The sequence below is a fragment of the Amphibalanus amphitrite genome, unplaced genomic scaffold, assembly GCF_019059575.1.
Source record: "Amphibalanus amphitrite isolate SeventyFive unplaced genomic scaffold, NRLGWU_Aamphi_draft 001123F_arrow, whole genome shotgun sequence".
NCBI classification, from domain to species: domain Eukaryota; kingdom Metazoa; phylum Arthropoda; class Thecostraca; order Balanomorpha; family Balanidae; genus Amphibalanus; species Amphibalanus amphitrite.
The window spans coordinates 170,186-196,714 of record NW_024882617.1 but is presented as its reverse complement, the minus strand read 5'-3'; the positions used below and the strand labels follow the sequence as shown (position 1 = coordinate 196,714).

The 26,529-nt window shown below is 52.2% G+C and overlaps 1 protein-coding gene across 1 annotated transcript; it reads left to right on the top strand.

Annotated features, from left to right (window-relative positions):
* LOC122370337 (4-coumarate--CoA ligase 1-like) lies at window positions 1–25,229 on the top strand. Its single transcript, XM_043345833.1, has 6 exons — window positions 1–341; window positions 5,059–5,207; window positions 8,496–8,670; window positions 22,066–22,244; window positions 23,074–23,229; window positions 23,734–25,229. Exons 1-6 carry the CDS (start codon window positions 2–4, stop codon window positions 24,055–24,057), a joined length of 1,323 nt encoding a protein of 440 aa, XP_043201768.1. The 5' UTR covers window position 1; the 3' UTR covers window positions 24,058–25,229.
* Window positions 25,230–26,529: the final 1,300 nt, after the last annotated feature.

The following is a 26,529-nucleotide window of genomic DNA, read 5'->3' as shown; positions in this document are numbered from 1 at the left end:
CATGGTCCGCCAGCTGGAGATAACTGGCAGCGCGGCCGTCGTGGCGCACCCGTCGCTGCTCGCCACGGTGCGCGCCGCCGCCGCCCGGGTGCCCAGTGTGCGCGAGGTGATCTGCACGGGCGCGGACGCGCCGCCGGACGGCGTGCTGGCGTTCTCTGAGCTGGCGCGGGCGGGGCGCGAGCAGACGCCGGTGGTGGACGTGGACCTGGCCCGGCACCCACTGCTGCTGCTCTTCTCCAGTGGCACCACCGGCCCGCCCAAGGGCGTGACGCTAACCAACTACTCGGTCGGCTCCAACATGCTGCAGACCGCCTCCGCAGACTTCTCCTGGGAAACACCCGGTGAGTGACCAAAAGGCCTGCAAAGATACGTCACTGCACCCGCCCGGTAAGTTGACCAAAGACTGCGCACTGCGTAGCCTTCAAAGACAGATCCTGGGAAACACCCGATGAGTTGACCTGGGCCTACACATTTGTTCTGGGAAACCCCGGTGTGTTTTTTGTCCAGTAAACCACGATCCAACTCATAACGGAAATAGTTATACCATTTCTAACATGTGGTTTGGAACTGAATTAGCACTTTTGCAGGCCAGCTTGAGGTGAAAATAATTGAAAAAGAACCATTCTGAAGCTTTTACGCCCTAACGATCACCCTAGCCAAATATCTGTTGATTTTAATATGTATGTACCATTGTACCTACTTCGGTCGCTTTTCAGCTCTAACGTGCACCATCATTTCTGAAATTTTGTGACAAGTTCACAGATAAGGAATGGAGGAATGGACATAACGTGAGAGGGACGGCCGGCCGATCATCAGCCAATGTAACGTTCGAGCAGAGTCTGTGCGGCGCTATAGTTAACGGAAGATAACGTTGTTATATGTTCGTTAACGGGCTAGCGCCGGACAGCGGCGAGACGGTCCTCCGAATAGCCGCGCCGCCGCCCGGGGCGGCCCCGCCGGCGGCGCGGCCCTCTCGGACGGGACGGGAGGGGACGGGAGACGCTTCCCCAGTGCGTGGGCGCTCGGCGCGCGCGGCGGAGGCGCGCCCCCGCGCGCCGAGAGGAGCGTCCGTCGGGTTCGATTTTTTTTCTTTCTTTTTCAGCTCGTCGACCGTCCCTCTCACATCGCGTAAGGAATGGAGGAATGGACATAACGTGAGAGGGACGGCCGGCCGATCATCAGCCAATGTAACTCCCGATAACGTGAGGTCGGCAGTGGGGGAGGGGAGGGGAACTGCGCTGTCCGCTGTCGGAGCCGGAGAGCGCGGGTGGGTGTCGTCTTACAATGGACACACGCGGAGTGGGTCTTTAACGCAATTACCTGCCAGCGGGATGCATTTACACCTGGGTCGGCAGCCACGATGGAACGTCAGCGTGCTCCCGGCCGGCGGGGGTGTGCGTTGGAACGGGTCAATTGGCGGTGGTGTGACAACGTCAGAACTAAGGCATGAGTGGGCTTGCCAGTGAAGTTGGTGACGCGATGTGACGTCAGCGCGAGCACCGGTCAGCGGCCCCGTGCCGGCAGAGCCACGTCAAATTGCGATGGCTTTGTATGGGCCATACCGAGCGGCTGTGATGTTCAGTTCACGAGCGGTCCTGCACTCGTAAGACGCGATGTTAAAGGGGGACCCTCCCACCTTCAAAAAAGTTAATGAATTGGCATGAAAGTAGCGACCGGCCAGGAAGTCTGGCAGATGATTACCCGCTGCGGCTTCCTGGTCTCCACACTGTGGCTAATTGGTGTTATGCCAGGCCGGCACAGCACGTCCCAATCGAGAGCTGTGTGCAGAATACCCGGATTTGCCGCCATGGCCTCTCGTGCTTTGGCGTCGGCGGCCCGAGTTTCGGCGAGGGGCCGGTTGGCGTAAGTACGCAGCAGCCACGCCATGTAACTTGTCAGCTGGAGCCCCGCCGCCGGGAAATGGTAGGCTCTGTGAGCCAGCAGTTCGGCTACCCGGGCCAAATAGTGGGCGGTGGTCGTCAGCGCGCCCCCTACTTCATCCCCCGAGTCGTCGACCGCGACGTAGCGGCCTCGGTGGCGGAGGTCCTGGGCGGCCTTGGTGCTGACCCCGGCTAGCTGGAGGGCGGGTACCGGCGGCTGCGCGTAGGACACTACCGGTAGCTGCTGGTGGTCTTGTGCGCGGTCCGCCGCCACCCCTCGCTCGCGTGCCTTTAGTTCTGCCGCGGCTACGCTCTCACTAGTCTCGCCGGCTGAGCGTCGGTACTCGTCATAGGGCTGGATCATTTGTGGGGGCAGCCCGTGCCCGGTGCTAGCTGCGCCGCTCGGCTGGGTCGCGGGGGTCGGGCGGTTGTAGGCCTGGGCCGTGGGTGTGGGGCCGACGCCGGCGAACTGTTCATTCCCGGGCGCCGGCCAGTTGGGCGCGCCCCCGGGCGCCGGCCAGTTGGACGCGCCTCCGGCCGCCGGCCAGTTGGGCGCGCCTCCAAGCGCCGGGTAGGCGGGGGTGTGTGCCGCGCCTCCCCATGAGGGCGGGGCCGCGGCGCCGGCCGTCGCCGGTCGGCACAGGGCAAGCCGGTGGGTCTCCGGCTCCGTGGGCCCGTGTTGTTGCTGGTATGTACCGGGGCCGGCTGGGGGCCCGCCGGCGCGTCAGCTCCGGTGGTCGTCTGGTGGGCGGGCATTGCTGTAGGGGGTCACGGGCCTGTCACGTCTGCCCAGGGGCCACCGATCGCGCTCCGCGCTGCGGTGTTGTCCGTTGGGGTGAGCGGTCGGAGTCCTGTAGGCCAGGATAACAGGCCGTCAGTTAGGGGCGTTGTTTGCAGTCCTGTGAGTGGGATGAAGGCGCTTAGGTCCACTGAGACGCCAGTATCGGGGGGGGGGGGCGTTGGCGACATGGCGGCCTCGCCGGGAACGTCACCAGCGGTATTATGGGTACGATAACGCTAGGGTGGCCGGTGCGGAGAGCGCGAAAACAACCCACGGTCAAACACCAGTCGGGCGGGAAAAGTAAACAATGGACGGTCAGGTGTCAACCGCACCACACGTTCGCCCACCGCCGTTCGACCCCGTGACCCCGTTCTTGCGGGCGGTGTGACGTCAGGACTGCTGGGCCAGGCCACGTGGTTAGCGTACGCGCGGTCACCTGATGCGTACGGGCCGTACGTGGTCGCATGCGGTGGTCAGCGTGCGTTCGATCCATTCGTGCGTACCGCTGTTTACCAGTGTATGTGAGCCGACAATGCTATGGGACGGGTCAGAGTTCCATTCGTGCAGACGGGCTGCCAGTTGCGATATATAGGGCCAGTCAGCGATTCATGCTTGCGAGCGCGTCGGTGTGAGCGTGCAGACCATTAGGCGGGGAGCCGTCAGCGCTCCGGCGGCCGTTCAGCGGCTGTCTGTGAGCGTGCAGACCAATTAGGCGGGGAGCAGTCGTGCGTGGAGCAATCAGCGCTCAGAGGGGCCGGTCAGTGCGTGGAGCGATCAGCGCTCAGCGGGGCCGGTCAGTGCGTGGAGCGATCAGCGCTCAGAGGGGCCTGTCAGTGCGTGGAGCGATCAGCGCTCAGAGGGGCGGTCAGTGCGTGGAGCGATCAGCGCTCAGAGGGAGGGGCCGGTCAGTGCGTGGAGCGATCAGCGCTCAGAGGGGCCGGTCAGTGCGTGGAGCGATCAGCGCTCAGAGGGGCCAGTCAGCGGCTACTCGAATAAGTACGGGCTGTCAGCGTGTGGAGCGATCAGCGTTCAGAGGGGCCGGTGATCAGGGCATGGAGCGACCAGCGCTCAGAGGGGCCGGTCAGTGCGTGGAGCGATCAGCGCTCAGAGGGGCCTGTCAGTGCGTGGAGCGATCAGCGCTCAGAGGGGCGGTCAGTGCGTGGAGCGATCAGCGCTCAGAGGGAGGGGCCGGTCAGTGCGTGGAGCGATCAGCGCTCAGAGGGGCCGGTCAGTGCGTGGAGCGATCAGCGCTCAGAGGGGCCGGTCAGTGCGTGGAGCGATCAGCGCTCAGAGGGGCCAGTCAGCGGCTACTCGAATAAGTACGGGCTGTCAGCGTGTGGAGCGATCAGCGCTCAGAGGGGCCGGTGATCAGGGCATGGAGCGACCAGCGCTCAGAGGGGCCGGTCAGTGCGTGGAGCGATCAGCGCTCAGGGGCCGGTCAGTGCGTGGAGCGATCAGCGCTCAGAGGGGCCGGTCAGTGCGTGGAGCGATCAGCGCTCAGAGGGGCCGGTCAGTGCGTGGAGCGATCAGCGCTCAGAGGGGCCAGTCAGTGCGTGGAGCGATCAGCGCTCAGAGGGGCCGGTCAGTGCGTGGAGCGATCAGCGCGCAGAGGGGCCGATCAGCGGCTACCCGAATAAGCATGGGCTGTCGGCGCATGGAGCGATCAGCGCTCAGAGGGGCCGCCTGGGCCGCGATGGTGGCCTAAACGACGGACAGGTAGTCGCGTGCGCCGGTGATATCTTACCGGTGATGGCGTATCCTAAGGCGGCGTGCTCCATCGTTGCACAGGCAGATACTGCACAGAAGGGAACTGCTTAACGCGGCACTTCGCTCTCCAATCTCCTCTCGCTGGTAGACTCTTCTGCGCGACGTCAAGCGCGAGACACACGCCCATGGAGACGGCGAGCTCTCGCCACGCACGACGCCCATCTGAGAGGTATTTACCGGGGATAACTGACCTGCACTGCTTAGGAGCACGTCACGTCTCGGCCTCCGGCAGTGTACCCCATGGGCGAGGCGGCTACAGAGGCCAGAGAGACGGAGACAAACACTTATGACACTGCAGGGTGCCGCCATATACATGGCCAGAGGGTACGTCACCGGTGCCGATGTAGATCGCAGGAACGTAGCGGCGTGCTTATCCCACGGAGGCAGACACTACAAAAAAAATCGAACCCGACGGACGCTCCTCTCGGCGCGCGGGGGCGCGCCTCCGCCGCGCGCGCCGAGCGCCCACGCACTGGGGAAGCGTCTCCCGTCCCCTCCCGTCCCGTCCGAGAGGGCCGCGCCGCCGGCGGGGCCGCCCCGGGCGGCGGCGCGGCTATTCGGAGGACCGTCTCGCCGCTGTCCGGCGCTAGCCCGTTAACGAACATTTGATTGACTTGGTTGATTCCCCAGGGGAGGACGTCTACATCGGCGTGCTGCCAATCTTCCATCTGTTCGGTATGTACATCAGCGCGCTGAAGGGACCGTACCTGGGCACCTCGTCTGTGCTACTCTCGCACTTCGAACCGCAACTCTTCCTGGACGCCATAAAGAAACACCAGGTGCGCATAATCCACCTGTCGGTCAGGGAAACAATCACCGTCGCCTAGTGCTGAGCTGAGGCAGCCGTTGAATCATTTAAACAGGCCGTTATTTCAGTTCCTTCCTCGCATAATGCATACCCTGTTGGTGATCATTTCACATTTTCCAGTACCTAGCGATTTGACAAGGATCGCTAGGATCGAAGGATCCTATCAAAGCTCAGTAGTGTGAGTTAGCTGAAATAAGGATGCAGTTTTTGTGGAGCATTTTCGGAATTTAGGGGTAAGTGCATAGCGGCAGGGGGCTGTCATCCCGAGCTTTCCTATGTGCCGGGCGCCCGACTGTTTAACATTACCCGTGACGTCACCGGTGCGTACACTTGTCAGCTCTGGCCTTCCCCGCAAGTTTGGCTTTGAATACGATTTTGAGGGTCACGGTTGTAAACAAGTTCCTTTCCGGAAACGTTCCTGAAACGCTGGAAACGTTGTCATCCTTTTATTTTCCGGAAATTGCTTCATTACTAATTTGCGCCTAAAATCACTTTAACCCTCGCCGGCACAGGGGGTGCACAGGTGATGCAACCCCCCTAAGGTTTTTCGCGAATAACTCGCGTAAAAAGCGGCCGATCGCGACGAAACTTTCAGTACCCTCGCATTAATCGATTGTACACCTACCCTGAAAATTTCATGACCCTGACCCAAACGACCTTTGACCTGTGACCTACTTCCGAGACCATGTTTGGCCGGAATCGCGATTCGGCGTATGTCGGCTCGCATTAGGCGCGCGTTTGCAAGCTTTTCGTGGTTTCAAACGTTCAAACATGTGATTTGTTGTTGCTCCCATGCATTAGGGTGGATGTCAAGGTCACCTGAAGGTCAGGTCAGGTCATTGGCCTTTGGTAACCTCGGTTCACTTTTTCGAGTTGTACATGTTTCTAGGCTAGTTTTTGGAGCTGATTTCGAATCTAGCAACCAGTTGAACATTTACGAAGTAGTTTTGGTGCCTTCGTAACATGTTACGAAGCTGTCAGAGGCGGTTGACACGTATTACGAATACCCGTCACGACCCCTATGGTTGACCTGACCTGACCTGACCCGACCTGGTCTGAATGCTTAAAGACATCATCTCTGATCAAAACTAACACGATATTCGCGATCAGCACCCCGGAGAACTCCATAGCAGCCACACTTTACGACTTTCTAACAGGTCCCGAATTTCCCGATTTTCGGGTCATTGACCTGACCTGGAAGGTCACCCGATGACCTAGGATCTTAAAATTGGATATCATCGGCTTCCTCTCGTGACGGGCAACACGCTCGTTTTTTCCGCGAAGCTCTAGCTCAATCAGGGGCCAATCGCGAGGGGGGGTCGTACCAATCCCCCCCTTGTGCCGTCGAATGACGCAAAATGGCCTGTGCCGGCGAGGGTTAAGCATAGGCTACTTCACGCTTTCCTAATTGCAAAGTGTTGCATTGTCCGCATGGTGAGGAGAACGCTAACCGGTCAGAACGGCGATGTGTTGTGAGGAGGGCGCCGACAGGTCAGGAGGGCGCTGTACGGTGATAAGGGCTGCGACAGATCTGGAGAACGCTGTCCGTGAAGAGGGCGCCGACAAGGCAGCAGGGCGCTGTATGGTGGGGAGAGCGCCAACAGGTCAGGAGGGCGCCCATGGTGAGGAGGATGCTGTACGATGAAAAGGGCACAATACGAGTGAAGAGGGCGCTGACAGGTCAGGAGGACACTGTATAAAGAGGAGGGCACGGACAAGGTGAGGAAGGCGATGTACGGTCAGGAGGGCGCCGACAGATCAGGAGGGCCGTCTACGGTGAAAAGGGCACCGACTTGTCAGGAGGGCGCTGAACGTAGAGGGCGCCGGTATGGAGGGCTTTGTATGGCTAGGAGGCCGCTATGCAGTGAGGAGGATGGCGACAGGTCAGTAGGGCACTGTACGGTGAGGAGGGCGCTATAATACGATAGGCGCTGCCAGGTCAGGAGGGCGCTGCCAGGTCAGGAGGGCGCTGACAAGTGTGGAGGGCGAGACAGATCAGGAGGATGCTGTGTGATAATGTCCATGAGGGCGCTAACTGGTCTGCCCGGAGGGCGCCGAATGTGAAGAGGGTGCCGACAGGCCAGAAGAGCGCTGAAGGGCGAGAAGGGCGCCGACAGATCAGAAGGGCGCCGAGCAGACAGAAGGGCGCTGAAGGTGAGCCGAGGGCGCTAGATGGTCAGGATATTGGGAGTGGATATCCGGCATTTCAGGATTGTGGGTGTATCTTCACCCACAAAGAGATATAAAATTGTAAATCTGGGCGCCAGCACCGCATGATGACGCCGCAATGGCTTACCGTCGAGGACGACTTGAGTGCTGGACACTGAAAAGGCGCCATCGGCGCACAGAATGATCGTGGAAGGCGCCATCCAGGGCGCCCTGGAAGGTGTATTTCCAGAGGGCGCCTGCTAGATTTGGGAGGGGCTAAAGCCCAGTGTGCCCCTCCCCCCTTGGCTGCGCCCCCGAGTCCTTTGTCTAGCGATTTTCGAAGTATGTATCGCGTCCGTAGGGGCCTTGGGACCTGCCGGTGACCACAGGGGCCTTATAAGGCGACCCGTAGGCCTCGACTCGGGGACCCGTAGGCCGTGTAGGTACGGCCTACGGGTCCCGAGTCATGTGGGCCATATCACCACAGGGCACCGCATCTTTTCGAGATAAATGACCGTTCTGAAGCGTGTCGCATTTTCCTGAGCATGATCTGGCGTTAAAATAATATTAAACGCCTGACGGCCCCTCTCCTGTCTGCGGCTGACAGCTTACTGACAAGCCACCTGGCGATCGCCAACTCAACCCTAATTACAACGTTGTCCGCTAGGTGGCGGGGTCATACAATCCCAGTCAGGACAAGGGATTCTCATGATTATTTTGCAATCATATTTTCCCCCTTTTTAAAGTCATTTAAAAGCGCTATTGCACAAGTAATTTTTCGATTAGTAGCGATTCCAGCCGCCGAATCAGGGTCCGGATGGAGCCAGGGAGCGTATGCTCCGGTGACGTCACCGTAGTGCTGCAGATTTGTAACATTAGCGAGCCCGGACGATCTTACCTAACTTATACGGCCTTGCATAGCGGGCTGGTACAATACCAAAGACAAAGTTGTGTTGACACGTCTTCAAGCATGAGTTGACAATAGGCGAGCATCATATTATTGTTCATTGTAGGCAAGCAATCCTGCAGTGTAATGATAGCCAGCAAGCAGCCTCTGTGTCTGCTGAGTTTGTGCTGCCGGCGCTGACCGGCTGGCCCCCGACCCCGGCAGCCCAGCCACCTTCACCTGGTGCCGCCTCTGGTCACGTTCCTCACAAACAGCCCAGACGTGGACACAACCACCCTCCAGTCGGTCAAGGTCGTCGTCTGCGCCGCGGCTCCGCTGGGGAAACAGCTTCAGAAACGGTTCTGCCAGAAAACAGACGGCAAATTTAATTTCATTGAAGGTAAGTTGCCAATAGCCGTTTCCACAACGGCCATCTGGTACACATTCGGTGCAGATTAGATCCAGACTTGGTGCAGATTTGGTGCAGATTTGGTCAAATTTCATTCAGCATGTTTCTGAAAAGTTATAATTTTGGGCTGTACAGATGCTTATATACCTCATTTTTTTATTATCAGACATTGTTTTCGATTAACCCGCGCGGGGCTGGGGTCTCCAGCCGAACGCGCGGGGCTGGGGGGGGGGGGGTAAATTTTACCCCCCTGTTATCTCCCGAACTAATGGTCCGATTTGGAAAATTCAAACGCCAATCGAAAGATCTCATCACGAACAACTAAAAACATGTTCTTAATTTTACGTTTGAGGTCAAGGTCAAGGTTAGGTCAAGGGTACAAATTGCAAGTTCCTACAGTATCGGCCTTGCACCGTAGTTGCCGAAGAATGGAGTCATGGACTGAGACTGATCGCCCAAAACGTGTTCTTAGGCTACCAAGACAATATTCGTTGCATACAATATCATTCAGAGGTGAAGGTCAAGGTCAGGTCAGGTCAGGTGAGGTCACCAAAAACAAAATATAGAAAAGGGCATGTGCGACACATGTTTTATGGGTCATTTTACTCATAGAATTCAATAGGCACACTCAATAAGTGATATGGACCACCTCTGGATGAATTTCAGGTCGACGTCAGGTCAAGGTCAGGTCAAGTGAGGTCAAATTTTGAAGTTGGTTGTTAAGGTCTAAAAAGGTGTCTATCTGATGCAGTTTTTCACGGCGAATCGAATGGTGCTATTTTTGTTTCCGTACGAGGTCTAGGACGTCCAAAAAAGTCATTTTTCAAAAATTTTCTGTGTCGTGACGTCATACAATTTTGAATAACTCCCACATTTTTGAACCGATTTTTCTAAAACTTGGTATGTAGGTGCACATAGACCACCTCTCTGACATATATTCCGGTTTTTTCGATACACTCAAAATTTTGGATTTTATAGTTATTTTCCCAAAAAAGTCGGTTTTTTTTTTTAAATTGGGTCAAAATCCAAATTTTTTAAAAAACCGAGATAGCCATTTGATAGACAAAGTAGAATTACCTATATCCTTTTTTGTTACGTCTTGATTTCTTTAAAAATGAAGATGTTAGCGGCGTTTGAACTTTGAACTTTTGCCGTTTTTGAGGCGAAAATGGCGAACATGACGTCACTAAAACGTCAATTTCTCAAAAAAAATCCAACGGATTTCGCTCAAATTTTCAGGGAACGTGTCAAATTGATGTAAGAAAAGGTACTGAAAGTTTGGCGGCGCTGCGCGCCGCCGTTTTTGAGATATTGCAAAAATTCGCGAGGGGGGGTAAATTGAGGGGGGTAAAATTTACCCCCCCAGCCCCGCGCGGGTTAAAACACTTTGATGCGAGGAAATTGATTGGTAAATAAATTTAGTGCAGATTTGGTCAAATTAGGTGCATTCGCCAGCCCAGATAGCCCGTCGTGAAAACGGCTAATACCTGCTAATGAGCATCGTTGCATTTACATTTTGCATTTATAGTTGCATTGCGCCTGGTCGCGGAAAGGGGTTGTTTGACCAGGACCGCACCTGGAGCCATGTGGTTTTCGCAAATATCTACATATAAAAAACGGCCGAGCCATGCCTTTTCATCTACACATGTTCAAGAAATTTCAGACCCAGTTCGCTCAGACGACCATATTTCAGAAAAGTCACAATGCTCGTCGTAGCTACACCTACAGAACGATCACTTTGAAAGCATCAGTGATTGGTAAGAGTGGCAAGATGCAGGGGCGGATCCAGGAAAACTCCAAGGGGAGGGTCATGAATCGAAGTGGTGCCCCTACCTATACCCAAAATTAAAAACTCAACGGATTTCGTCCACTTCATTTTGGTGGTGCCCCCATTTTCAGTTTTTTCTTTTTATTTTTTATTTTTAGTCAGTATCTTAACTCTTAGCCATAACCACATTTACCATTTTTTTTTTTTAGAAAATGAATATATTTTGGACACTGGAAATTGACCGTCGACTGATTTGATCATATAAGCATGAGCCCATCCATTCGGCATCGGCACAGCAACATCTTAAAGCGATCAACTGCCTACGTGTAGAGCAGAACGCATACAAAATTCACACTTTACATGAGCATTGAGCAGGCCACGGTCCGCTCAAATCCTGGACCTGCTGTTGAGAGTCGGACACGCGCACGCTCCGGGACAGCACAGGGAAGAGGACCGCGAGCGTGTCATGCGCAGCTCCTCTCGACAGCCGTCCGCAGGGGTCAGTGGTGGTGGGTGGTCCGGTGGGTCAGCCACTGAGTCCAGCGGCGGCCCCGCAGCAGACTCGTCATCCGGTGCCTCGATTGACGGAGTGCTCATGCTCGGGGTCAGCCTGGACGATGGCGTCGGTGACGGTCCCGGTCTGTTGGCCGCTGCTGGTTTAGCTGTGGCCAGCACGGAGGCAGCGTTGCCCCTTGCCACAGCGATTGAAACCCTTTGTGCCAGCCAGACTGTTTCTCGTTTGTCCCCGGTGCGGCACGTCAGCCGACGGCCAAGCTCCTTCATGAGACCTGTGGCCGCCGGACCCAGGACACCAGAAGTCTCAACCGCAAAAGGAATGAACACATATCTCTCACGGAGAGCGGCATAGCGGGCGCGCTTGCGTTCTTCTGCACAGCGGGCGGCGCTGCCGGGATTTAAGGCAGAGCTGATGACGGCAGTTGCTGAGAAGGTGTCACAGCAGGTGGCGTCCCATATAAGGCTCATTCCTCGGCTGAAAGGGAAGAGCGTTATCATTAGTAAGCGTTTACCAATTGTAAGCAAGTATATATGAATGTGCTATGTGTATATGTTACAGGCAATGTGTGGAATCAGGCATTCTATAGAATGCCTAGGCATTCTATAGAATGCCTGACCGACCAGGCATTCTATAGAATCCCTAGGTATTCTATAGAATCCCTGACTGCTTAGGCATTCTATAGCATGCCTGGCTTAAGCTCCCAGGCATTCTATAGAATGCATAAGTATTTTGATTGTCCGAAACACACTTCGAAAATTAGGGGTCAGTGGCAGTAATGCTATTTGTTTACCTAATTTTCAGACCATTTCAGGGCAATGAGTTGAGAGGAAGCGAGGGAGAAATTGGGCTATGCCGACCACCAAATTGTGCGCCGCAAGCAGCAACTGATCCAATCCCGTTGGCACGCGAGAGCCACGGCGCAAGGCACGCGGGAGAGCCACAGGCCAACCAGTCGCTTCAACGGTTACCCTCGGAGGATTATGCTGCTACAGATACGAAGCTGCATTAGAAGAGTGTTGGCTGGGAGGGTGGACCGTAGGCTTGAATCGAAAGTGATTGCGAATGACGATGGCTTTGTTCTGATATTAGAAATGAAGGTGAAGAATACACCAAAGGTCACATTTTATGTCGTCATATAAGCACTTCGTGTAACGACTCTCAATATACATGGACAATGGACAGCTCAACCCACACTGTAATGGCAGGGAATAACCTGAATAAATGGTTCATTATTCCACGTCCGGGCGGTGGCCCGGCCGTAACAAGAGCCGGATTAGGTGTTGTTCGATCTCCCCTTCCAGCTTGACTTCTGGGCCATGCAGCATTCGAAAGGTCGTCAAAATTATGAAATTTTACTCCAGTTCTTCTTTGGCAATGTTCGAAAGGATGCCATATCTAAAACAAATAGCTAAGCCATTTTTGGGTCAGGCCAATTTTTGTCCATTTTTGGCTCGTATCCGTTTTTTTCCAGTTTGACCTTAAATCAATTCCTTAGAAGGCAAACACCTCCAAAAATGGACGATTTGTCAAACTGTTTTCTGTGTAATTTTTTTTTACCAAAGGCGTTTCCGATATTGACATTACCACCATCGTCTTTCTAGCGTTAAGATAAATACTCTGTACTCTCAGAATGAAATCCTGATACAATTTGACCTAATAAGGGATCAGATTGAATACCTGACCGGAAAATTTGACTGAATGAACATGAATGACTGAATGAACATTTGACTGAATGAACATAAATAGCTGACCGCAAGGTATAGCCTGGCAGAAAATAGTAATGGTACATGTCGGTCTGTGCTCATAACCTTATACAACATACACTGATATGTTGGAAAGATTCGTGTATTTCCTAGGCATTCTATAGAATGCCTGAAAATCAGGCATTCTATAGAATGCCTAGGGATTCTATAGAATACATGGTGGGTCAGGCATTCTATAGAATACCTAGGGATTCTATAGAATGCCTGGTCGGTCAGGCATTCTATAGAATGCCTAGGCATTCTATAGAATGCCTGATTCCACACATTGCCTGTAACATATATATGTTGTGGACGCTGAGTAGTGACTTGAGTACTTACGAGGAACGTTATCAGGTAAGCAAATCGTTGTCAGTCCGACGAACTTGACCCTGGCGTCTAAAGGGTCTGTCCTTGACACTTCAGGCTTGTCAGGGGCACCAAAGTCCTTCCAGGGACACCACAAACCTGTCAGGGGCACCTACGGCCTTGTAGGGGCGCCACAGGCCCGCCAGGAAGCAGGGGCACCACAGGCCTAGCAAGTATACACGACAGGCCTGTCAGGGGCACAACGGGCCTGTTGGGCCCATGAGCACCCCTAGGGGCAGGGGCACCACAGTCCTTCCAGGGGCACCGCAGGCCTGTGAGGGGCACCAGCGGCCTAGCTGGGGCACCAGTCAACACAGGCCTGCCAGGGACACCACAGACCTGCCAGGGGCACCAGAGGCCTTGCCAGGAGCACCACCGACCTCGCAGGGGTAACTTGGGCCTGTCAGGGCCCAGGGGCACCACGGGCCTGTCGAGAGGCGCTTCAGGCTTTTCAGGGGCACCATAGTCCTCTCCGGGCGCAGGGGTAGCAGGGGCACCAGAGGCCTGCCAGGGGCACTACAGGCCTAGCAAGGGCACCACTGGTCTATCAGGGGCACCACGAGCCTGTCATAGCCAGGCATCTCAGGCTTGTCAAGGCCCAGGGGCACCACAGGTCTGTGAGGGGCACCAGCGACCTAGCAGGGGCACCAGTCAACACAGGTCTGCCAGGGGCGCCACAGACCTGCCAGGGGCACCACAGACCTGCCAGGGGCACCAGAGGTCTGCCAGGGGCAACACCGGCCTCGCAGGGGCATCTTGGGCCTGTCAGGGGCACCACGGGCCTGTCGGGGGGCACTTCAGACTTTTCAGGGGCACCAGTCCTCTCCGGGCGCAGGGGTACCAGCGGCCTAACAAGGGCACCAGAGGCCTGCCAGGGGCACCACAGGCCTACCAAGGGCACCACGGGCCTGTCAGGGGCACCTCAGGCTTGTCAGGGCCCAGGGACACCACAGTCCTTCCAAGGGCACCGCAAGCCTGTCAGGGGCACCAGAGGCCTGCCAGGGGCACCACAGGCCTAGCAAGGGCACCACTGGCCTGTCAGGGGCACCTCAGGCTTGTCAGGGCCCAGGGGCACCACAGTCCTTCCAGGGGCATTACAAGCCTGTCAGGGGCACCAGAGGCCTAGCAAGGGCACCACAGGCCTGCCATGGACACCACAGGCCTTCCAGGGGCACCATCGGCCTTGCAGGGGCGCCTCAGGCCTGTCAGGGGCACCACGTGCCTGCCGGGGACACTTCAGGCTTGTCAGGGGCGTTACAGTCCTGTCAGGGCCCAGGGGCACCAGGCCCGTGGTGTCCCTGCTAGGCCTGTGGTGCCCCTGGCGGTCCTGTGGTGCCCCTGTCAGGACTGTGATACCCCTGATAGGCCGGTGGTGCCCCTGGCAGGTCTTTGGGCCCCCGGGCCTCAAGGGGGGGCCATGACCCATGTGACCCCCCCCCCTTGGATCCGCCACTGGCAAGATGTAAAAAATGTACACCTCGGATTTTCAGCATCGGTGACCTAAGTTTGGGTCAATTTTGCGACCTCATCATTAGAATTCAATGGAATGAAATTGAATGCGACGTTTTTTACGAAAGCTGTTAGTGGTGCCAATTGGAACTTTGAATTTCGGAATTCCGATTTCGTCCAATGTCCAATTCGGAAATCGATTGGACAAAGGCAGCAGGCTCCCAGCCAGCAATTTGGTTTGGTTCAAGTCCGTTTTGCCCCGGAAACTCCGACATGCCAGATTTAGGCCGTTGGAAAGGAAACGCCTTCAGAACATGGCTTTCATTGGATCGATATGGCTCTCACTACGTTTCCATGACACGTCTAAGTCGATTTAGCGAAATTGCACTTGCGTTTTTCTCGGATACTATTCACCTTATGATGATAATAAAAATAGTAATGCCCTTTATTTTGTTCCATCCTTGAAACATATGTGAGCACACATGATGGAACACACACCACACCACAACAGTCCCATACTTGTAGGCGTCAGCGGCTCAGCGCTCAACAATGCGCTTTAAAGGAACTATCCCACCTTCTAAAATGTTGTTAAAACCAGTTAAATTGTGCCCGACTTTATAGATTGGATGACCAGGAACACGGTTCTGGCATTTATTTTTCATTAAACATCTTAGGCTTCCCATATTCCAAACACAAACTTTCAAATATGTGACGTCACAGCCCAAAATTACCTCCTTCCCCAGGCCACATTACTGTCATAAAGCTGATTCTTTTTACTCTGTAGGCACCACAACAAAGTTCAGACCAAGTTTTAAGCGATTTTTCAACGAACAAACCCATTTAAAGGAAAAGGGCCACCTTTAACATGGAGATTGAAACTGAGATAGCCATCTTGTAGCCCGTGTCCGAAAACCTACCTGTCTACCTACTTACGGCCGATTTCGGCCTCCATTCGTAGTTATCGGCAATTTTAAAAGAAAATACGCCAGGAATGCGTCCTTATCCCAGGAATGCGTTCTTATCCGACAATACAGCCACCCGCGGCGAGGCTTTGGTTTTTTACCAATCAGCTCCAACCAGCTCAGCTTTAACCCGCGCCCCAGTGGCGGTCTCAGCCAACTTCGCCCTAGTGAGGGGGGGCATATGTTACCACCCACCTCTAACTCAAAAACTAAGAGGGCTAGAAAGACGCGGTAAAAAGCAGTCGATAGCTCTCAATGCGTACGTTTGAAAGTATTTCGGTCATTTTTCACCTTAGAGCAATATTGGGGTCACCAGAGGTCATCAAAGGTCAAAATTTGCCAATTGTCATTATATTTTTCAGAAAACATGCCGCTATCTCAGGAACTATGGTAGCTAGAATAACGCAGGGAAAAGCAATCGATAGCTTTTGAACTCTTCTTTTGAAAAGGTCATTATCAATATTGACCTCAGGTCAACGGTTTGGCCTCCAGAGGGCAAAAAGTCCAAACATAGCTGTTTTTACGAAAAGTGTTTTTCGACAATAACTTTCGACTACAAAAAGCCACGACATTTCTATTGCCAGAATCGTTTTCCTCTCGCCGAGACGCGTCGAATGAACTATAATTTGACCTTGAAAGGTCAAGTTGAAAATTTGACCTCAGGTCAAGGTCATGACCTTACCGGAAAAGGTCATGTTGCATATCAGTCGATGCGTCTCAACAAGGCAAACACAATGAGACCATCCCCAGCGTTCTATCTCTTTCCAATCGCGAGTTATTGGCAAAAAACTGTTTGTAGCCTCAAGTGACCTCGGATGACCTGTCTAGAGGCTATCAGCAAAAATGACACCTTGGTCATCACGAGTGGACTAAATCATTGTGATTCTGAAATATTTGGACTGTTCCGATGCGTACACACGGATCTAGAGGCATTTTCATTTTTCTCCATTGACTTGTAATGGAAAGGTTTCGCCACTGACCTGACCTTAGGTCACAGATATAAAAAATCCGAGATATACAAATTGTAGGCGCCAATAACAGCATGCAATCCACCAAGTTTGAAACCTTTCTGACAAACACTGCAGGCTGGACATGATTGCAAACTTTTTTTTAGGCTTGGTCAGTTAACTTGACCTGGTGACCTGACCTGACATGACCTGGGGTCAAAAATTTCACACATTGTCCAAAATTGATGTACCAAAAGCTACCCCAAGCGGCGCGGCGCTACGCGCCGCGGTTTTTTATTCACACGCAAAAAACGCGACAGGGTGGTAACATATGCCCCCCCCCCACTGGGGCGAAGGTTAACCAATCAGCTTATCTGACACAATCCGACGAGTCTGTCTTCTGAACGCTGATTGGCTTGAGTGTGACGTCATCGCTATGCCATCATATAGTAGGTGCCGTAGAGAGTATCAACATAGTACCAATATGTTAAATAGTTTTAAATACTTTTTCGCGAATTGTGCACTTCTGGCACCAGTTTTAAAAAGAAAATGAAAAATAATAATGTCAAAATGAAAAACAACGATATCTTCATATTTCACGAAGGTGGCCCTTTTCCTTTAACCCGCGCCCCACTGGGGTCTGTGTATAACACGCCCTACTGGGGGGGGGGGGGGGCTATTCATAGCCCCCCCTCCTAACTCCGAAACTACTGGGCCGATCGTCAAAATTCAAACGGCGTCTGATAGCCCCGGAAAAACTGTCGAGCGAAACCTAATTTCATTGACCTCGAGGTCACCAATGACGTCACAGGTCAGGTCAAAGTAAAAATTATTAGCACTTTGGCTTGTTCACATTTTGGGCTCTGGCCGCCGTCTTACAAGTCAGATCAGGCTCATTTTTGGTTTCCACACTCGTGAACAGATGCTCTAGATACCTTGAGGGTACCAAACTTGTACTTTGATTTTCAGGTCAGGGTCAGGTCATCACAGGTCACGAAAATATTATATCATGCGTCGGTCACGTGACACATGTTTTATGGTCCATTTAGGCCATAGATTTCGAATTTGATGTCGTCTGTGCCATTCAAGGTCATTTTGAGTCAAAATTAGCTTAGGTCAGGTCACTTTCAGGTCAAAAAGGTCAAATTTTGAAGTTGAAATTTTTCAACAAAAAAGGTGTCTATTGGATGCAGTTTGAGCTCAGGAACACGATGGTGCCATTTATATTGGTGTACGATGCCAAATACGTACCGAAAAATTGATTTGAAAAATTAATAATTGTGAATTTTTTGCAATAATGCGTATAACTTGGCCATTTTTGAAGATATTTAGCTAAAACTTGCTAGAGTTAGTCATAATCATGCGTTCTGTCACATATATTCCGGTTTTTTTCGAAAAGTCAAAAACTTTTTGAAAAAAAATATAAAAATATAAATTTTGAATATTATTATATAAAATTTTCAAAATTTTCAAAATTTTGAAAATCCGAGATAGCAGTTTGATAGCGCGGTCAATTCTGAGTCCTATCATGCAAAGAAATTGGATCTAGCTTAAAAACTGAGCTCTTGGGAGCGATTGCCGTGGTTCAATGTTTTGCGTCGAAATCGGACGAACATGACGTCACTCTGACGTCATTTCCGGCCGACCTATGGTAGCTACGAAGTTCAAATTTTGACACAAGGTGTCAAATTGATGCAGCCGAAGGTACTGAAAGTTTGGCGTCGATTCGTCAAGCGGTTTGGAAGTTATTGCAGAAAAACGGGAGGGGGGGCTATAAATAGCCCCCACCAGTGGGGCGCGGGTTAAATCAGAATGACTAAACGAGGTGACGTCACACTAACGGTCGCTCCATGTTGAAGATAGGGCCTTGCGCAAGGCCCATTTTCAAATGAAGGGAACGAATTTCTTCAACACCAAGAGGCCGCGGGGGTTGCAACCTAGATAGATAGTGGTTTCTGAACCTCGCCGCAAACTTGGCTATCTCAACTCAAACCCCATGTTAAAGGTGGGATAGTCCCTTTAACTGTGACCAGACACATTTACAAGGTCAGAGCGACTCACAGAACTGATATCGCCAAGCCCATGAGACCATAATGCCGGAGTCGACACTGGTATACCTAACCTTGGATCAGGATGCTTCCACAATCCACAGCCAATCACACTTGAAAGAACCACTTTAACCAAATCCTTGTTTACATTTAGCTAGGATATCGAAACAACTTGCAAATCCTTGTTGCCACACAGCAGTCTTTTATAAAACATAATTTTCCTATTAGCTATAACTTATAAGCATTGGACATGTAAGAATATTCAACGAGTAACAGAGAGGATGCTTTCTATGGGATTTGGGATTTAGGAACACCGACCAGTTTTTTTCAACACGAGTTGTAATCCACACACAATGCACGATAAGCCACTTTTGCACCTGATGAGTCCCAAAGTTCACAGCCATAAAGGTTTGTACAATAGGCCTTGAACAGTTTAATCTGAATCTTACTGATTACCTGCCCCACCAAAGCACGAAGCATATTGGCATCATTACAGTACAGCGACCTCTTGGTTCTCCTTACGTCACCACTGTCATTTAGGTCAGGTTCAAGCAAATGGTCGAAGTATTTAATACGTGCAGTGGAAGGGGGGGGGCGGATTTCGCCCACCCCTCCTGTTTTTCGCCAATAACTCGCGCCGCATACATAATATTAATGTGAAATTTCGGCTACCTGTCCAGAATTGAATTGCGGATCTTCCCGTGCAAGAAATAAGAAAATCGGTTCTCAACTTTTTTAGTATAAAATATAAATAGCGGTGTAAAGTCAAGCATCCTGCCGCCGCGGCGGCCGGCGCCAGCCGTTACGCGCCGCCTGAATTGTAGACTGTACCGGGGCGGGACTTCCGTCTTTACATCTCGCTCCTTACCGCTCGCGCTGATTATTATATTCGAATCGCGTTAAATTTTGTGAGAAGACTAAGAAACGTACATGCAATCTTATGGGCAAATGATTTTTAAATCAGCCGGTAAAAACTTGAGTTATGACTGAGTGTGCAAAGTGCAAACACAAAATTGTGATTGCCGCGTTTCCCGCGCTGGCCGATCCCGCTTCAGCCGGTGACATCTTACTCTGCGCTATGAGGTCTATGTAGAATTGCTAAAAATTGAGTTCAAACATTTGACGTCATCAATTTTGAAGTTTTTTTCGCTATAACTTGGCCAAAAAAAAGAGATATCGATCTCAAATTTGGTATGTGGATAGAAGGCGGTAAGGACTATCACATATGTTCCGGTTTTATGAAATGTAAAAACGTTTTGGATTTTTCGGCTATTATATTCAAAAAATCTATTTTTTAATTTTTGGGGGTCAAAATCTAAAAAACTCAATAATCTGAGATAGCAGTTTTGTAGCCCAGTCAATTCTACATCTTTTATGTCTTTATTATTTTCTGCATCTGCAAAGCTATAGGTCTGACAGCTCTTCCCGCGAAACCCTCTTTTGGGTCGAAAACGGCAGAACATGACGTCACTCTGACGTCATTTCCGGCCAACCTATCGCAGCCTTTGGAAAATTTTGGTCACAATGTGTAAAATATATGTCCGGGAGGGTATTGAAAGTTTGGTGACGATCAGCGCAGCGGTTCTGGAGATATATTGAAAAGTCTTTGGGGGGGGGGCAAAAATAGCCCCCCACCAGGGCGCGGGTTAAATTGGTGCAGGGCTACCTTCGAATTAATGCACAGCCGCGCCCCGCTGGGGGGGGGGCAGAATCTGCCCCCCCTCCCGTTTTTCGCCAATAACTTCTAAACGCGTTACGTCAGCGACGTCAAACTTTCGGTACCTTATCATACATCAATTTGACACGTTCCCTGAAAATTTGAGCGAAATCCGTCGGAAAATTTTTGAGAAATTGACGATTTAGTGACGTCATGTTCGCCATTTTCGCCTCAAAAACGGCAAAATTTCTAACGCCGCTAACATCTTCATTTTTAAAGGAATCAAGACGTAACAAAAAAGGTTATGCGTGATTCCACTTTGTTTATCAAATGGCTATCTCGGTTTTTTGAAAATTTTGGATTTTGGCCCAAATTTTTTCAAAAAACTGACTTTTTTGGGAAAATAATTATGAAAATCCAAAATTTTGAGGGTATCGAAAAAACCGGAATATATGTCAGAGAAGTGGTCTATGTGCACCTACATACCAATTTTGAGTAGAATCGGTTTAAAAATGTGGGAGTTATTCAAAATTTTATGACGTCACGACACACAATTTTTTTGAAAAATGACATTTTTGGAAGTTCTAGACCTCGTACGGAAACAAAAATAGCACCATTCGATTCGCCGTGAAAAACTGCATCAGATAGACACCTTTTTAGGCCTTAAAAACCAACTTCAAAATTTGACCTCACTTGACCTGACCTTGACCTGACCTGGACCTGAAATTCATCCAGAGGTGGTCCATATCACTTATTGAGTGTGCCTATTGAATTCTATGAGTAAAATGACCCATAAAACATGTGTCGCACATGCCCTTTACTATATTTTGTTTTTGGTGACCTGACCTGACCTGACCTGACCTTGACCTTGACCTTTGAATGACATTGTATGCAACGAATATTGTCTTGGTAGTCTAAGTACACGTTTTGGGCAATCAGTCTCAGTCCATTCTTCGGCAACTACGGTGCAAGGCCGATACTGTAGAAACTTGCATTTTGTACCCTTGACCTGACCTTGACCTGACCTCTGACCTACTTAAGCAAAAAATTGGACTATTAAGAACCACCTTGTTGAGAGCTTTCGATTGCCGTTTTCCCCGTCTTTCTACGACCATCGGTTCGGAAGTTAGACAGGGGGCAGAATCTGCCCCCCCCCCCCCCCCAGCAGGGCGCGTATGGCTGAATAGCCCAGCGGGGCGCGGGTTAATATCCAGTGAACGCACCGTGAAGTATGTTTCCATTTCCAGATATTTACCTTTTCGCTGCCCGCTGCGATTGCTTAGCCACGGGCAAGGAGAGAGAGCATCAGTTATGGTCTGAAGACAACATGTGAGATGCGCTGACGGCTGTTGAGAGTGGCTAAATTCTGCAAAGCTTCTCGCTTTTACGACAGCCCAGGACAAACGTTTGTTTATTATCAGCGAAAGACGATTCATGAAGTTATGACCCTGCGTACGAGGAGCAAAAACGTCTTTTTTTAAATGCAATTTGCGAAAAATCCACTGACGGTAAAACGAACTAAGGAGGACCATAGCGAGTGCAATGAAATGGTGGTACTACAGGTGTAGACATGCTTCATCCTTTGCGTACCAGCGCAAAATGTTGGCTCTGGAGGAAGATTTGTATTTTTTCACGAAGTTACCTCTCCCTCCCCTACATTAAAGCATTAACGACAATTTTATTTGTAATTTTGCTCGTATAATGACTTTTCCGGCTGTTGGGTATCGCTCTTTCAATTCACCACCTTTGCGCCGTCTCTGATGTAGGATGTGGGATTGCTGTACTCTACCCGCTACAGAGTTCGGGACTACTGCGCTGTCCCGTGCTGCAGGGCTCGGGACTACTGCGCTGTCCCGTGCTGCAGGGTTCGGGACTACTGCGCTGTCCCGTGCTGCAGGGCTCGGGATGACTGTACCGTCCTGTGATGCAGGGTTCGGGATGACGGAGACCTCGCCGGTCGTCACGTTCGGGTCGCGCACCAAGCGCGGCGACTACCCAGGCACGTGCGGAGTGCTGGTGCACAACACCGAGGCCAAGATGATATCTGTGGAGGACGGCAGGGAGCTGGAGCAGGGCGAGATTGGCGAGATCTGCGTCCGCGGGCCGCAGGTGGGCAGCGGCACCGCCGCGCGCCCCCGGCCACCCGCCCCGGCCCTACCCGCACAACTGGCCACCGGTCCCTGCCGCTGCCACCTCCAGCACCGACGGTTATGACATCCAGCGCGCAGCAAACCTGATGACGTCTTTGACATTTCTTAGGTTTTCAATGCAAGGCTACGACCTCCAACCTTAGTTTTCGTTCATTGCTATTAATTTCTTTCCTATTGCTTGGGAAAAGTTCATTTTACATAGAGCAGTTCTGTTATTCGTATATTTTCTACCTGATCTCTGTAAGCAGAAAGGCTCAGCATGTGCTCGGGTCTCGTTGGGCCACTGTGTGCTCGGGTCTCGTTGGGCCCACTGTAAGCTCGGGTCTCGTTGGACCCCCTGTGTGCTCGGGTCTCGTTGGACCCCCTGTGTGCTCGGGTCTCGTTGGGCCACTGTGTGCTGTCTCGTTGGGCCCCTGTGTGCTCGGGTCTCGTTGGGCCACTGTGTGCTCGGGTCTCGTTGGGCCCCTGTGTGCTCGGGTCTCGATGGGCCCCTGTGTGCTCGGGTCTCGTTGGGCCACTGTGTGCTCGGGTCTCGTTGGGCCCCTGTGTGCTCGGGTCTCGTTGGGCCCCTGTGTGCTCGGGTCTCGTTGGGCCCCTGTGTGCTCGGGTTTGTTGGACCCACTGTAAGCTCGGGTCTCGCTGCGCTCGGGTCTCGTTGGGCCACAGTGTGCTCGGGTCTCGTTGGGCCCCTGTGTGCTCGGGTCTCGTTGGACCCCTGTGTGCTCGGGTCTCGTTGGACCCACTGTGTGCTCGGGTCTCGTTGGGCCACTGTGTGCTGTCTCGTTCAGGTAATGGCCGGTTACTACCGGAACCCTGAGGCGACGGCGGCGACCATCGACTCGGACGGCTGGCTGCACACCGGCGACGTCGGCTACTGCAACGACGACGGCTTCTTCTTCATCGTCGACCGCGTCAAGGAGCTCATCAAGTACAAGGGGTTCCAGGTCAGCCGCCAAGGGCGACACGGCCCAATGGTCGGGAATGTATCAGCATTGAATGTATCAGCATGCCCGATAGCTTCTAACTGGCTGACCACTTACGAGTACCTATAACTAAACTTCACACCAGACGATCTGACGCATTCTCAGGATTGGCATTCCGACCCGAAAATGAATCACTTTATACATTGGCTGGCATTACAGTCCGAAGTGACATTATTGGGGGTCCAGACCCCGGCGACCCACCCCCCTCCCTCCCCTCTCTTTTCCCCATGCTGGAAAGCCCTTGCGTTACGCAGTTGAATTTTGTAATAAATTGCAAATGAGAAGAAGAAAAACATTAATTAAAAGATAAACAAATAAGCAAGAAAAACGATGACTGTTGTTTCTTCATTCATAGCTTTTACGCATTTTCTCGAGACTTTCTCGTCCCCAATCGGCCTAAGCTGTGCTCCCGGGCCGCCGCCGCCGGTCCGCGCAGAGCCTTACACCGCCACCGTGGTCCGGCAGGTGGCTCCGGCCAGCCTGGAGGACCTGCTGCGCAAGCACGCGGGTGTCGCTGACGCTGCCGTGATCGGCGTGCCGGACGAGGAGGCCGGTGAGCTGCCGCGCGCCTACGTGGTCACCTCCGACCCGGCCATCACCGAGCAGCAGCTGGCCGACTTCGTCAACAGACGCGTCAACCCATTCAGCCGGCTCCGCGGCGGCGTCCGCATCGTGGACGCCATCCCCAAAAGCGCCACCGGCAAGACGCTGCGCCGCCAGCTGCGGCAGGCCGCCGAGCGGGAGCTGGCCGCGCAGCGCGGCGCTGCCGGCCCGCGGAGCGTGCCCTGAGGCGCCGCCGACCCGCAGAGCGTCCCCTGAGGAGGCGCCACCAGCCCGCGGAGCGTCCCCTGAGGAGGCGCCGCCGGCCCGCGGAGCGTCCCGAATGAGGTGGCGCCGCCGGCCCGCAGACCAGTGGGAACCTTGGGAACCGAGCAGTGTCGATTGAGGGAATAAGCACTCATGTTGTAACTGCTCTTGCATTTTTATTTTTGTTTTGACTTTAATTAAGTAATCGTGAAATGTAAAAAGGCAACCGAAGATGCCAAATTTGTACAAAGCCGATCAAAAGTATTTCAAAGCCTGGCATGTGCCAATGTGTTCAGGTGCGCTCTATGCAAGACAATTGATGATCACAAGTGCATCATTTAACGGGTGAAGGATAGCCGTAAAGTTTAGGTGACACTGCCCAATGTCCAGGCTACAGTTGTCCGATACCTACCAGGGTAATCAATGCCGCCAATGGCCGTCGGTATGCAACATGTTAGTTATGCATTTAAATGCTATAAGTATGCTAGGCAGTCTTGTTGTCAGATGTAGTGTGTTTCTTGCCTCTGCCGTGAGACAGCCCGCTGAGTGTCTCTTAGTGTCTCTGTGTGTCTCTGAGTGTCTCTGTGTGTCTCTGAGTGCGAATAGGGGCGCGACCGGGTGTCTCCGCCGTCTGCGAGACGCCGCGCCGCTCTGAGAGCCCTGTCAGTCTCTGTGTGTTCACCTGGTGTAGCTGTCAGTCTCCGTGTGTTCACCTGGTGTAGCTGTCAGTCTCCGTGTGTTCACCTGGACCTGGTGTAGCTGTCAGTCTCCGTGTGTTCACCTGGTGTAGCTGTCAGTCTCCGTGTGTTCACCTGGTGTAGCTGTCAGTCTCCGTGTGTTCACCTGGTGTAGCTGTCAGTCTCCGTGTGTTCACCTGGTGTAGCTGTCAGTCTCCGTGTGTTCACCTGGTGTAGCTGTCAGTCTCCGTGTGTTCACCTGGTGTAGCTGTCAGTCTCCGTGTGTTCACCTGGTGTAGCACTCGGCAGTGACCAAGCAGTGACAGCCAGGAGAAGCGGGCGCTCCCTTTATATTCTAATCACGCATTTTGCATCCTTTGTAAGTATGGCTTGTACCTAACCTGACAGAGACGATCTGACCGATTGCCGATGCGGCTGCCTACATGTCGCCGTAATAAAATCATGGATTATGCAATAGCAGGTGTCGTTTATAAGCGTCAGCTGAGCGGTCCTCATTGCACGCTGATTGCTGGGCAGGGCGGTGCTGATTGTTCAGGCGATCCCCCGGCATTAGCCGTTTTCCACGCCGGCACATTTGGCTCACATTTCGTGCGACTTGGTCAAATTATGTTCATAGCTAATTCTTTGGAGTTTTAACCTTAGGTTGCATTATGTGCTTAGTTGCCTGATTTATCAAATTATCAAACATTATTTCAGATAATACCATTGCAATAAATAGATAACCTAAAGATATGTCCGTTAAGTGCATAATCGATTGAGATTTGGTGTAGATTTGGTATACGGAAAAGCCCACAAGGAGAAAGACCGATGGACACAGGTAAACGAAATTACCACACAGTATCAGTGAAATGCTTTACAGTCATGGTTTTACACTGGATCCTTACTCAGGAGCGTTACATTGCATTCCCGGAACTTTTTTGTCACACCTCGTATAATTATTTACTGCTGGACACGATCCGGCCTAATACCTGCAGAATAGAACCGTTGGTAGCATTCGCATTTCGCTCCAGTAAAGGACCGTTGGCGTTATTTACTCTAGGCACCCACAGGCTGATTTAGTACTCCAGGATAGGACCTCGTGGCATTACGAGTATTTTACTCCAGGGCCTCGTTTCATAAAGCAAGTCCGTAACTTACGCCGGTTTTTGGGCTCGTATTAAAAGTGCATGTGAAGCGATAAATTTATTTCCCCTTCTCCCTTCTGTTCTTGCTTGCAAGATAAATAAATTAAAGGATTCAAACTAACGTCATCGCTTCACATGCACTTGCAATACAAGACAAAAACCGCCGTTGGTTACAAAATCACTTTATGAAACGAGGCCCAGGATAGGACCCTCGTGGCATTATTTCCTTCAGGATAGGACCCTCGTGGCATTATTTACTCCAGGATAGGACCCTCGTGGCATTATTTCCTCCAGGATAGGACCCTCGTGGCATTATTTACTCCAGTATAGGATCCTCGTGGCATTATTTACTCCAGGATAGGACCCTGGCGGCATCATTTACTCAGGGACACCGTCTGACTTGTTTAGTATGCCGACCTAGTTGGCCGACTGGCAGGAGCACGTGCCGGCGAACTCTCCGTATCTGATTAATTCCGGGCCACAGATGGGTCGTGTGCCGGCACATTGGGTCAACTCTGTCTGGAGGCCGGGCTGAGACCGCCATAGCGGAATCTCCAATGCGGAGCGCTGAGAGTAAAAAGAAACGATACAGTGTGTCCAACAATTGACCGAACACTGCTTAAAGGGACCCT